At 41.9% G+C, this 14,090-nt stretch overlaps 1 protein-coding gene across 3 annotated transcripts in view; it reads left to right on the forward strand.

Annotated features, from left to right (window-relative positions):
• Positions 1-14,090, forward strand: part of mtss1 (MTSS I-BAR domain containing 1) — a 73,964-nt gene that overhangs the window by 29,154 nt on the left and 30,720 nt on the right. For all 3 annotated transcript variants that reach the window (XM_083939275.1, XM_083939276.1, XM_083939277.1), the window contains exon 4: positions 13,549-13,633. In XM_083939275.1, coding sequence (XP_083795401.1) covers positions 13,549-13,633 — 85 coding nt within the window. The remainder of the gene's footprint in view (positions 1-13,548; positions 13,634-14,090) is intronic.

Below are 14,090 nucleotides of genomic sequence, written 5' to 3' on the forward strand. Positions count from 1 at the left end.
ACTGCAGATAAATATCTGTACAGTCCTTTAAATAAAGAGGTTAATGTGAAATGAGCAGCTTCAGGCAGGCCACAATCTACAGCACATGACATCACCTGAAGCATAAATAAAGCCTGCAAACCTTTCACCATCATACTCTATCATTGTGCACGTCACAAGACCTACAGTACAGTATAGTTCGACAGCAAGAGGAGAAAGTTCAACACTCACAGAGCAGTCCACACTTAAAGTATGTGTTTATATGTCTGTTAAACCTGCACGGACAGTGTCTCATACCTATGTGATGTGTGCTTTCAGTGCCTGTGAATCTTCCAAGATTTGACAGCTGGTTATGGTGGTGAAGCATTTCATTTCAGAAAAACAGCTTTGCTTAGAAGTAGCTCAAAGTTAGATTCAAGATGCTGGTTGTCATCACTTTGTCGTATTGGTGGTTAAAAAATCCAGTGTTTTTGAAAAAATTACTTTAATGTTAGTTACAAGCCCGTAACACTGCACTGCACAACACTGCGGATGCCTTTTGTCTTTCAGAGGCTTTAGCATGTTTAGCCAGGCTTTTAGAGATGGAGTGAAGATATCTGTGTTATATGAAACGAGATTTGGTACCAACCATGTCATGCTAGCTAGCTAAATAACACATATAACTTTATTTATCCCCGAGGGGGAATTAGGTCATTGTAGCAGCGGTGCAATACAATCAGAAATAGAAAATAGAAAATACAATATAAAATACATGATATAAACGTTGAAGTGTTGTAGAGTCTGATGGCAGCAGGTAGGAATGATTTCCTGTGCTGTTCTTTAAGGCAGCGAGGTTAAATAACAAAGTTAGGCTAAATTTTGGCAAAGGAAAACTGGACTGTCCCTTTTTCGAAGAGGGCCCTTGAATGAAAATGGGTTCTATGGTTAGCTCCAAGTATGGTCTTTACAGACACACCCACTTTATGATAATCCCAGAGAGTTCATAGGACCGTAATAACAATGCAGTTTACATACAAAAATATGTTATTTTCACCTTTTCTTAATTGTTTTATTTGAATATTTCTGTCACCGGGATCTTGTAGTTGTATAAATTGGGTCTGACTGGAAAGCTGAGACTCTTGTGGATTCAGTAGTCATTCAGTCATCACCAACTGTATTTATGTGTAATGACATTAGTCCCCATGGTAGCCATTTTATTGTAGTGAGAGCACTGTTTTGAAACTTGAGCTCACTGTATAAAATGATCTGTTGTGACCTCTAGGATAATCACAGCCTCATGAAACTTTACAAACGCAAACCGGACACCTTTAAACCTTTTTCTTTGTCTAAACAATGTCGACAGAAAATTGATCAACAGCCTTCTGAGTGAAATCTGTTGGGAATGTTGCTGAATCACCAGCTTCACAAGGGACATTCAATAAAGGACACAGAGGTCACAGATAACACAGCTGTTTTTGAACACCAAAAATTGTGCTGAAATTGTTAGTCAGTGAATCAGTCAGCTGACAGAAAATCAACAACAGTGTTGATAGTTGGTTAAACATTAAAGTTATTTATCTAAAGAAGAAAAATCCCCTCTTATTCTCTGGTTCCAGCTTCTCAAATGTGAGTTTTCTTTGTTTTATTTAATTGTAAACTGAGTATTTTGGAGTTTTGGGCTGTTTGTCGGACAGAGTGAGATTTTTGAAGGTGTCTGCTTGTGTGCTTGGTATTTTCACTTTTCCGTCAATTGTATTTTGTCTACAGAGACGTGCTAAACAGGAGCTCTGTGGTAGGAAACAGGCGTGATTGTTCTGAATCCGTTTGGACCTGGCCTGGAATAGCTCCGTTTAGTGCATGGGTGTCAAAGTCAAGGCCCGCGGGCTGGATCTGGAGAATTAATTATCTTGGCCCCTGGGATGATATTTGATTAGTATTAGAACCGACCCGCACGCCTGCTGGTGTTTTTCACGCACCAAAACGACATTACCCACAATGCAACGGTAGCCCGCAAACTCACTGCAGCGCCGCAAGTGGGCCGCCTCGGCTTCAGGAGGCAGAGGACATGTTCACAAAGCTGTGCGTCTTTATCTTGATATTAAGGAACATATTTTATTTTTGAAGGACATTTTCTTTTTTGCTGTTTGCCTGTTGAAAATGTTTTCCTTGAAATCACTGACAGAGTCGTACAAAAATATTGGATTATTCATTTAATTATTAAATAAAATACGGTACACTGTGTTAGGTCTTGGTTCAACAGGTGATATGCATCATTTTAATATGTTTTAATAAACATTGAACCAGTCCGGCCCTCGGTTTGTAGCACATTTGTTTTTTTTTGGCCCTTTGATGTATTTGACTTTGACATCCCTGGTTTAGTGGCACCTTATCTAGTTTAACTTGGCTCTGCAGCGAACAAAACTGCTGCCACCTCTTTAGCAGTAAGCTCAGTGTAGAGCTAATATGGCCTTTACACACTGCCTGTTGACCAGGCACATACCTCTGCTCTCAGTGTGTGTGTGTGTGTGTGTGTGCGCGCACCTGTGTCGTGTGTTTTGACAGCTGTCTCCTCTGTCTATAGAAGTATTTTGAGACAAAAAGATCACAAAACAGATTCTGAGCTCTACTCCAGTCTGTAGGTTTGCGAACGCTTGTTTCTGGGGCAGCTCTCAGAATTTTGTTCAGAAGTTTTCAGCGTCTGAACTTTGCAGATTTGCAAAAGTTCACTTTCCAACCAATTTCAACTAGCAAGTTCAATTAAATTTTATTTATAGTGTCGAATCATAACAAAAGTTATCTCAGGACACATCCGGACGTCATGTTAAAATCCCATGCACAGAGAAAATAAGTAATCATTTGAAGATATTGCTCCACGGTATGGAGCGATTGATGAACATATGTCCATATGTCCTATTGTTTAGCCTACAATTTAAATTATTGTGTGCATCTGCACTGTAGATTGAAGAGACTGTAGTTACAATGAACCTCATTCGTTCACATAATTTTCTTCAAAGACGGAAGAATTAATAAACCCACCATCTAGTTCAGAAAACCACAATGGAAATAGTAGTTAGCACAGAGCTACGGAGTGGCCACTATGATTTATAGCTAGTGTTGATTTTTAAATTAAAAATTAAAAGGTAGATATTTTGACAGAAAATTAAATGTTTTAGTCATTTAGTGCAAACACATTTATATTTTTAAGATACAGACACTGCTTCGTGTCTCCATCTGGTGGATTAAAACTCACACACACACACACACACACACACATGTTGACAAGTCTTGTCAGCATAAAGACACTTAATTGTTTTCTCCCTTTGAGTCCCTCATAACACCCGCAGGAGACTCTGTGTCAGAACCGGTCTGGTAGGTCTGTGTGTGTGCGCGTGCGTGTTGTCATGGTAATGTTCATGTTCTCATCTTTCTGTGCTCTGGGAAGTGTAACACGCAGTGTCTGAAAATGGTTTACCAGGATGAACTGACAGCCATGATGCCAGTGCCTTGCTCAAAGATCAGTGGTAATAAGACAGTAGACACCAGATGAGGGGACGCACAAGAACCAAACCTCCAACCACAGCGACTTCCTGGTTGATCCAATAAGAAAGTGCCAAAAATTGCAGTTCGCGGAGTGTCCACTAGGGGCAGGTTTCATAATAGCACAATTTCTCATTGACCCCCATGTTAAACAGGCTGTGTCACAGCATAATTAAACATCTAATTCTTGAGTGACAGCTAGACGCTGGCCTTCACTTCTCCTCTGAGGTAAACGTCAGCCAGATGCACGTATCTCCCTCCCCCCAACGTCACATACATGCCCTTTTTTTTGTAAGAGTAAAAGGGGGGGAATCAAAGACCGACAAGTTGGTGTCTCCCGTAGGAAAGGACGATAGGATCAAGTTGGGAGAAAGGACCCCATCGTATAGGAAACATCCATTTTTTCTTACAGTCTCTGCCCAGAACCTTTTTTCAGTGTCGGTGACAGTGTTTGCCTTAAAGACACAGTGCTCTCATGGTGTCAACGCAGTAAACGTCAGTATTTGAACTCAACCAGAGCAACACAGAACCTTTTTTTCCTGTGTCCTCCTCATTCATATCTAGAGACCACATGTTGGAAACTCTTTTCAGTGCACTCGCCCTGACAGAATCTAAAACAAAGTGTCCTTTTCTGAGCGCTCCACCCTTTTCCCTTTTTTTGTGCAGCTTCTCCGAACGCTTCTTGTTGAACTTTTCAGAAAAGTGGTGGTGTCGTCACTGTTGCTCCTGTTCAGGAAAGGATCACAACAAAGACAGGGAAGTCAATTAGAGGGAGCAGATCGATCAGACACTAACTGTCTTTTTATCACGTACGCGTTGTTGATCACGTACGCGTTGTTGATCACGTACGCGTTGTTGATCACGTACGCGTTGTTGATCACGTACGCGTTGCTGATCACGTACGCGTTGCTGATCACGTACGCGTTGCTGATCACGTACCCGTTGTTGATCACGTACGCGTTGTTGATCACGTAAGCGTTGTTGTTCACGTACGCGTTGTTGTTCACGTACGCGTTGTTGTTCACGTACGCGTTGTTGTTCACGTACGCGTCGTTGATCACGTACGCGTCGTTGATCACGACCGCGTCGTGGATCACGTACGCGTCGCTGATCACGTACGCGTCGTTGATCACGTACGCGTTGTTGATCACATACGCGTTGTTGATCACATACGCGTTGTTGTCGTTAGCTGTGAAATCACCTAGCTAACGTAAATGCCGTTGTCACAGAAACAAAACCCACGGGCATCACTTGGGCGAGATGCTGTGATGATGCCTTCCCCACCGCCTGTCTGACAAAAAAACACATCATGTGGACACGCGCCCTTGGGGAGTCTCTGGATGATTCGATTCATCGACTCTCACAGGGCAGCACCACCAGCATTCGTGATAATATTTAGCATTTCATGAGATGAATTTTTGCGGTTGGATCATGATGATTTTATTTAGAGAGCCACTAAATATCTGCTCATGTGCAAAAAGAAGGTTCTTTCATGTCTCCGTCATCCACTTTTATCTGATGTCCTCTGTTGTGACGGGTGACTTCAGCCTGTGGTGGCGACTCGGATAATTTACTAAATAAGATACGGACGATGTAGCTGGAGAAACTCATGCTCTTTCCTTGATCTTTATCTAATAACATCACTAAACAGACATGGATTTAATTAGTCAAATATTCGTTTTTTACAGCGAGAGTTCAGAAGAAACCGCATGAATCTGTTTTTCTTTGTTGTGCAAGAAGGAACAGAAACCGTAAATTTTGCAGAAATCTCTAGCGCGTAAAATTTGGATTTGATCTGGAAAAAAAACATATTTTAGCGGTTGGCACATTTGCTTGAGCAATACATTGATATGCTTAATATATTGTATGACCAGTGTTTGCAGGTGCCAAACTTTCTCACCACCCATCGAGCCACAAAGTCTTTAATGACTGACACCTAATCGATCGGACTGTCCGTAAATAGAAGTTGTGAGGTGTCTCGTTCTCTGCTTTTCACTGCTGTTGATGTAAGTTTTTTTTCTCTTGGCTGTGTATTAAGTTACACCACATTGAATTTACATCAAATGAAATCACATAACTTCATTTTATCATATTTCAGTAAACAGGGAGGAAGACTGTCTCAACAGCACTGATCGCTTTCTGCTCCCCTCCCTCCTCCTGCCCCTGCGGTGCATTTATTATTATTATTATTATTTAAACTAGTAGTGCCACATTTTCTTTTCTAGAGCGTTGACTGTAATTGCACTGACAGACACTGGAAAACAGATATCTAATATCTGTGGATGACTGCAGGCATTGTGATAATGTGCTGTAATGACGATAAGACATAAATCTTGTCACAATCAGCTGATTTTGAAAGCAGGTTCCTCTTGTCTCGTTCTCTGGTGATCCCTCATGACTGGTTTCCCCAGCAACTGCGGAACGGTTGACGTCTTGGACATCATGGGGCTTTCAAAGAGTACACACACACACGCACACACACACACACACACACACACACACACACACACACACACACACACACACACACACATACACACACACGCAGATCACAAGACTACCTGCTGAATGCTGAATAGTTCTAATCGAGCTTTCCTAAGGTCAACTGTGTGTTGGATTTCAGAGGTGAGGAGACAGTTTATCATCCCTGTCTGGTCAACTGGTCAAATAATCAATAACTGGATCAATATAAAGAGAGGCAGCTGCAGTGTATTTATATTCAGGGCTGGGTGATGTCCACTGAACTGGCATATGACAATGTCAACAGTGAAACATGATGATGGGCGATTATATCGTTGTTTAGTAGTTACCACAAGGCGATCCCTCCCATAGACCCAATCACGATGATTGTTGAAAGCCTTGCAGCGGTGTCTTCACTAACAGTGTCTTCTTCAATACAGCATGATGTTCATTGAGTAAATGATCCAGTCAGAGTCAAACAGAGAATAAAGCAGGTGATGCTTTAGAGCGGGGCTATACCCTAAAGAGGATTTGTGTCAACAGGTTGAAAACCAGAAAGGAGGTTCCCTTTTTAGAGTCTATGTGTTCATTCTGAATATAATTACATTACATTTACATTACATTTCATTTAGCTAATGTTTTTGTCCAAAGCAACTTCTAATAAGTGCCTTCACCAATTAGGGTACAGACCAGAAGAGCAAGTTATCAAGTGCTGTAGCTTCAAATAAGCTACAGCACCAAGTGCTACATATAAATGCTTTTATTAATTCATTTATTTTCATTCATCTTCTTAGCCAAGGTGCAGTCGAAAGAAATGCATTTTTAGCCTGCGGCAGAAGATATGTAGACTTTCTGCTGTTCACATGTTGATAGGGAGCTCGTTCCACCATTTAAAAGCCAGGAGAGCAAACATTTGTGACTTAGTCGAGTGATTCTCTGTTCCTCTCAGTGAGGGAGTGGCAAGCCGATTTGCCGGTGCGGAGAGGGTGGGCTGGGGTGTACAGTTTAATCATCGACACAGAGCGTCTCCAAGTTACTCGGTATGTGCGTTTTTTTAGGTAGGATGTGAGCAGGGAGAGTGCAGAGCCTGAGATACCGAAGTGCTGTAGCGTGGAAAAAACTTGCAACCCGCCGTGAAGTAAGGGGACAGAGAGAGTAGAGAGAAGAGTGTCTGTGGAAGAGTTAAGATGCATGATTGAGAGAGCAATGATAACCAAATTCTTTTGAACCAAAACATCCACCATTGCTTATTAAAACAACAAAATATACAGTGTAATTATTGCTGCTTCAGTAGTAGTTTTTTTGTATTGCAACAACAACAAAAGAAAGAAATTACCTGAGGAATTTACTGATCTAAACTAACTAGTAGTTAATGTTGGAGTGAAGTTTCCTGCTATGCCATTGCCTGCACATAGATCAGGACGCCATAGAAGTGTGTACCAATGCTCATGTAGGCTCCGTCACTGAGCAAAGATTGTTGAGGTCGATAAATATCCCAGGCTACATCACCCAAAATCCCTTCCGTGAGAAAATTCACTTTCAGTAGGAGTTGTCCACACATGAGTTTGAGATAATGTAGAGGTAGAAAAGTACTGAGATCTTTAATTTCAGTAAAAGTTGTAATAACACAGTGTAACGAGTGGTGACAAGCTGCAGTGTGACGCTCCCTGTTGGTGCTAGACTTGACAAGTTCCTGACTCGCGTCGCATGACGTGTTTTTAACTTGTTTCTCTCAGTTTACATGTTTGTTTTTAAGGAAAGAGTGTGTAAAGCAGATTGGGGGAGGGTCCACTCACTAGAGATTTTCAGGGGCCTAGACGTTTCTTTGGGCAGCCCTGGACGGTAGCGATTTCATAATTTTAATTGTAGTACCTTACAAATCCCCCTCCACACTTCTTAAAGTGAAATTCCGGTTTAAAATCATCCCAGGCTCTTTTCAAGCAAATACGCTCATCAAATAAGCCATTGAGACAATTTTTTTTTGTGCACGAACAACTCACAGTGAAATCCGCGACAGGCGCAAACAGTTGCTATCAGCCAAAATGTGGCTAACACGGATTAGCTTGGGGCGGGTGAGTTGAACGCATTTTTAGATATATCTTTGAGCCAGTTGCTGCACTCGTGGGATGGCATTCTTCTTCAAGCACACCTTCTTTGGGTTCTTTGGGTGAGTAGGAAATATGAAGTCGTCCTTTTCCAAATGTTTGCTTCAGACACGGTAATCCCTCTGCCTAGGCGTCTCGATCACCGTCTCAATGTCCAGATTTAAAACAGTAAGCCACTGGTTTATCAGAGTACGGTCATCGTACCGCAATGGCAGCCTATGAAGACTTTCTGAGTTGTACGCTTTCATTTTTGTTTCGCAGCCGGGATAGAAGAAGAAGAATTAGAAGAATTACTTTATTTTTATCCCACACGGGGAAATTCAATAGATAGATACAAACACGAACCATTCTGTCTCTCTTCACTTCAAGTTGCAGGCTAGTCGCTTTACCTGTGCCTGCACTCACTGTGCGTCCTCCGGCAACACATACCCCTGACCCCTGGACTCTCCCCCCTGACCTCTTGCTGTGGGACTTTTCCAAGCCTTTTAGCATCTACTATTAACTTATATTTCACCAAACCATCAAACCACAAAGTTTATGTGTTTTGCTGGAATAAAGCATCAATGGGCTCCTTCCTTTTGGATTGCATTTGTAATCGACTTGAATGGACTTTACTATGAGAGGAGCTGGTACCGGGGCCAGTGGGTAAGTCTTTCAAAACACTTTTTTAATAAACTCTGGGTTCACTAACTACGTTGTTGGTGGTTCGGTTAATGTGTAAGGCATTCACATTCAGCATTCAGGGGGTATATTCAGAGGAAAAGGAAACAGAAAGCTAGTCAGTCTACAGCTCACAGACTTTTGTAAAGGGGCCACATTATGAGCTGTGAGTGAGAGAGTGAAGCTGGAAAATCTGGGATTAGTAGGAGGGCAAACAGTTCCCTCTCTGTCTCTCTGGAGTTTGTGTCTTTGGAAAATGGAGGGAAATTATAAATGACTCGAGCAGCTTTTTATTTTCCTCCTCTTCATTTTCCACCCAGAGGACTTTAAGTCGAATCATTCACACTGCATATTATTTCATACAATAACTTAAATATGCATGAGACCATTTTCATCTTTATATTATATTATAGTTCTGAATTTGACCAAAAACAGTGATACCAGGTTTTTCGACACCATTTAGTTCCAGTGAAGGGTCATCTTCATGTTGCAGCATACATTGATAATAATGATAATAACAATAATAATAACTATAATTTTATTTATTGGCGCCTTTCTAAGCACTAAAGGACACCGTACAGTTGTTAAAAACAGTGCAACACAAACAATAATAAAAATGCGGAGTAAAAAAAGATCAAATCAGGTTGAAATAACAACAACACAGTGCAAATGAGATCAAAGGGAAACGGCAGTTTTTGAACAAATGGGTTTTCAGTTTGGATTTGAGGTGAGGTAGGGTTCCTGAGTTCGGGGGGTAGGCTCCCTAGACGGGGAACAGAGTGAATGGACTTATAATGTTAAGAGGAGGATTTTGGATTCAATGCGGATCTTTATCGGGAGCCAGTGAAGCTGTTGAGGGACGGGGGTGATGTGGTGGATGGATGGGGTCCTTGTGATGATGCAGGCAGCTGAGTTCTGGACTAACTGGAGTTCATGGAGGGATTTGTGAGCGACACCTGAGAGGAGAGAGTTGCAGTAATCAAGGTGAGAAGTGACAAGGCTATGAACAATAATAGAATAATTATAATTATAATAATTTTTAGCAATAGAGCCCTGCAGGGATGACATATTATTGTAGCACGGAAGTTAGCATCGACAAAACGGTCCCCTCGACAAAAAACCAATGGGATTTTTCCGTTGTCCCCGACAGCCTGAGATTTTTAGCCTGCTAGATATCTGTAGTGTGTGTCTGCGATGCACCAGCGAGCCGTTCAACTCATCTCTTTTGAAAAGTTTACGCGCTCAAGCTCCGACCAGCTATTGCTAAGCAAAACCCCGATTTGCCTCGGATCTGAGGCTTTTGAATGGGAGCTCCAAAAGCTGTTGGCGAGCAGAACTTGGCTTTAGCAGACATGGATATGGATGTGAACAGTGCGAGGAGGATATACAGTTGTACAACACGTTTTGTATTTTGTTGCGAGTCCATTGAAGCTTGATGAACTGTCCCGCTTCTTTTTGATTATGTGCTGATGAGCTCAAACAGATAATTGATCCAGTGTATTCAGAGTGGTGAATCAACAGCACATTGAAACCCAGAAGAAAATGATAATTATAATGAGAATCAAAACACACTCCCACACTGAGGCTGTCTGATCTTGTCAGGTTACATTTTTCCCTGAAGTCATCGCTGAAGTCGACTCTGAGCTCCATTAGACGTGTCTGAACACAAACGTGACAGGCGCCTACACAGTTTAACACCTGGCTGTGACACACACACACACACACACACACACACACACACACACACACACACACACACTGGCTCGGTCACATGTTGTCATTCAAGTGTTGCTAAATTAATATTGACTCCATTAAACGGGACTGGGCAGCGAACTGTGAGTCAGTAAGTCATGACCCGCCCTGTCTGCCTCTGATTGGCTAATACTTGTTCCCTTTGTTGCATGAGGCATGAGATTGATTAGGGTTAGGGTAAGCTAATCGTGAGTTGTGCCTTTGCCATCCTATAAAAAACAAAGTTTAATACCAAAGATTTTGAAATAACAACACTGAAAAAAGCAGAACAGAATGAGTGCAATACAACTGAAATAATGTCTCTCTTTACTTTAATTAGTTGAAATCAAAATGACGTGGACTGGCATTTAAAGCAGACAGGATGTCACACACACACACACACACACACACACACACACACACACACACACACACACACACACACACACACACACTTACACTTACACACAATTTTAAAACATTGCATGACAGACTGTTGAAACATCTACTTTAGCTGCATTAAGTCAATGTCTGTCAAACGTTGCGGTTCTAGACTTTAATGACTGCAGCAGGGAGGGAAAGGCAAATAAAGCGAACACACCTCGCCACACCTTTAACGTTTAACCCACGGTGCATACCTGTGTGTGTGTGTGTGTGTGTGTGTGTGTGTGTGTGTGTGTGTGTGTGTGTGTGTGTGTGTGTGTGTGTGTGTGTGTGTGTGTGTGTGTGTGTGTGTGTGTGTGTGTGTGTGTGTGTGTGTGTGTGTGTGTGTGTGTGTGTGTGTGTGTGTGTGTGTGTGTGTGTGTGTGTGTGTGTGTGTGTGTGTGTGTGTGTGTGTGTGTGTGTGTGTGTGTGTGTGTGTGTGTGTGTGTGTGTCCCTACGCACTCTGCCACGTTTCTGCCTGCGTTGGTGTGCATGTGTGGCCGATAATTAATGTTTTGTTTGAGAGGAGGAAAGGAAGGAAGAAGGAAGAGAGGGAGGGAGAGCAAGAGAAAGGCAGAAGGACGGGTAGAGGGCAATGTGGAAAAGATGGAAGAGAAACAGAGTAATGAGTGGAGGTGTAGAGGCTGATGGAGGTTAGATGACATACAGGAGGAGGGAGGGATGGAGCGAGTCCTTCAAAACCAACAGTCCAGGTTTCACTTCACTTCCTGTTAGTGCTGGAGCTGTTTGAAAGAACTAATCTTTTCACAGTGATTGTTCTCTTTTTTTGTTTTATGTAACTCAGCCGTGACTCAGCGTTGCAGCCTGTGTGTGTGTGTGTGTGTGTGTGTGTGTGTGTGTGTGTGTGTGTGTGTGTGTGTGTGTGTGTGTGTGTGTGTGTGTGTGTGTGTGTGTGTGTGTGTGTGTGTGTGTGTGTGTGTGTGTGTGTGTGTGTGTGTGTGTGTGTGTGTGTGTGTGTGTGTGTGTGTGTGTGTGTGTGTGTGTGTGTGTGTGTGTGTGTGTGTGTGTGTGTGTGTGTGTGTGTGTGTGTGTGTGTGTGTGTGTGTGTGTGTGTGTGTGTGTGTGTGTGTGTGTGTGTGTGAGAGAGAGAGCTCTGCTTCCTCTTGGTGCAGGTCTCAGATTTAGATATTCAAATGACATGCAATGAGTCAGCGTGAACTCGCACAACTCACTCTTCTTCTCTTCGTTATAAATCTGCCGTGTCACTTTGTTCCATCGCAGAATCAAGCCCAGAGTGATAAAAACAAACGTCACTGATTGTATGTTTGACTCGGTATAGTTATCAGTACGACAGACAGTATCCAAGAGTCCAGCTGAGGTCTTCAAATTTCTTGTGTTGTGCGACACACAATCCAATACCCAAAATATTCAGATTACAATGAAAGAAAACAGAGAAAAGCACCAAAAGAAAGAAATTCTGTGATTGCAGCTTCTTAAATGTGAATATTTTCTGGTTTCTTTCCTTAGAGTTATCTAAATATCATTGCGTTGTGAACCAAACAAGAGCTTTGAGGATGTCATCTTGAGCTTTAGGACACACTGATCGACATTTTTTTTTTATTTTTACCATCTTTTAAACAACTAATCAATTCATCGAAGAAAATAAATAACAATGAAATGAATCATTGTTGCCCTAAATGTTTGCCATTTGAAACATAACTGAAACTCTCAATTTATTATCGAGGTTACGTTTTTGGCTTGGTTTATTTGTTTCTCTGTCTGTTTGTCAGCAGGATTACGTAAAGACGGCCAGCTGAATTTTATAAAAAAGACTTGTAAGGGTGTGACATGAACAGAGGAAAATCCCATCAAATTTTGGAGTGGATACACAATTTTTTGTTTGTGTGAAGAGTTTGCATTTACACTGCATTCATGTGGTGTCGGAGTAATCTGAAAAGTGACAAAGGGCATGTCTTGGCAGAGGTATGCACTCTCTGATTGACCCTCTAGTTTGTTCTGTTCACAAAACACACACTATGAACCTGTTTTAAATAAAAATCACACACAATACATACTTCAGCTCCACATCAATGAAAGCGTAAGTTGCAAACTTTTTGATTTTTGTGTTAAGCCCCTTTCACACTGCCTGTTTGTTACGGGCTGTTGTGCCTTTATTGCGCCCCGACGTCTGTGTGAAAGGCACGGAGACTTATATGTATCCCTGAGGTGTGTGTGCGCGTGTGTGTGTGTTTGTGTGTGTGTGGTTGATTGTGAGAGGAACTAGTCTCTTTCTTACATAACTCATTAACCAAATGAGACACACACAAACATTGTTTCAACATGCATTACAACGCTCATCCTAATATCTTAATCAGATGGTTTTCCTTAATACCACTTTATGAAGCAATGATGGCAGACAGACAGACAGACACACACACACACACACACACACACACACCCCCACACACACACACACACACAAACACAACTTATTATCAACTGAGCGTCCATTTCAACAGTCAAAATTTTAAAGGTATAATCTTCTATACAGCTTCTACAACTTCTAAACAGCTGACCTTTTATTTTGTAGTTTAAGTGCTCCAAATATTGAGTTTTATTTTGAAACGCCATTTGTTTTCTCTCACTTCATTTTCTTTCTAAAATGAAACTTGTCATCTGATTGTTGTTGTTGTTGTTGTTGTTGTTTTCCAGGTGCCACCAAAGAGATCGGCTCAGCGCTAACCAGGATGTGTATGAGACACCGCAGCATCGAGTCCAAACTCAAACTGTTCACCACGTAAGACTACACACACACACATACACACACACACACACACACACACACACACACACACACACACACACACACACACACACACACACACACACACACACACACACACACACACACACACACACACACACACACACACACACACACTGCATGTGTTGTTACCTCGACAGGGAGGAAGGCAGGTGAGGGTGTGAATGATGTGATGACACCTTTCTAGCAATATGGGAAGGAGATTCTAATAAGTGTGTGTGTGCGCGTGTGTGTGTGTGTGTGTGTGTGTGTGTGCACTCATTAGAGAAGCTGTCAGTCAGATGATTTATTCACATCGTATAGCTCCCAGGTTAAATAATGTTGGTCCATTCACAAATACGTTTTTCTTCTTGTTGTCTGATCTCAATTACCTCAACAGCTTCACATCAAAGCATATTATGCTTATACTATTTTTATTATAACATGCAAC

This window comes from Echiichthys vipera (assembly GCF_963691815.1).
Source record: "Echiichthys vipera genome assembly, chromosome: X".
Taxonomy (NCBI): Eukaryota; Metazoa; Chordata; class Actinopteri; order Perciformes; family Trachinidae; genus Echiichthys; species Echiichthys vipera.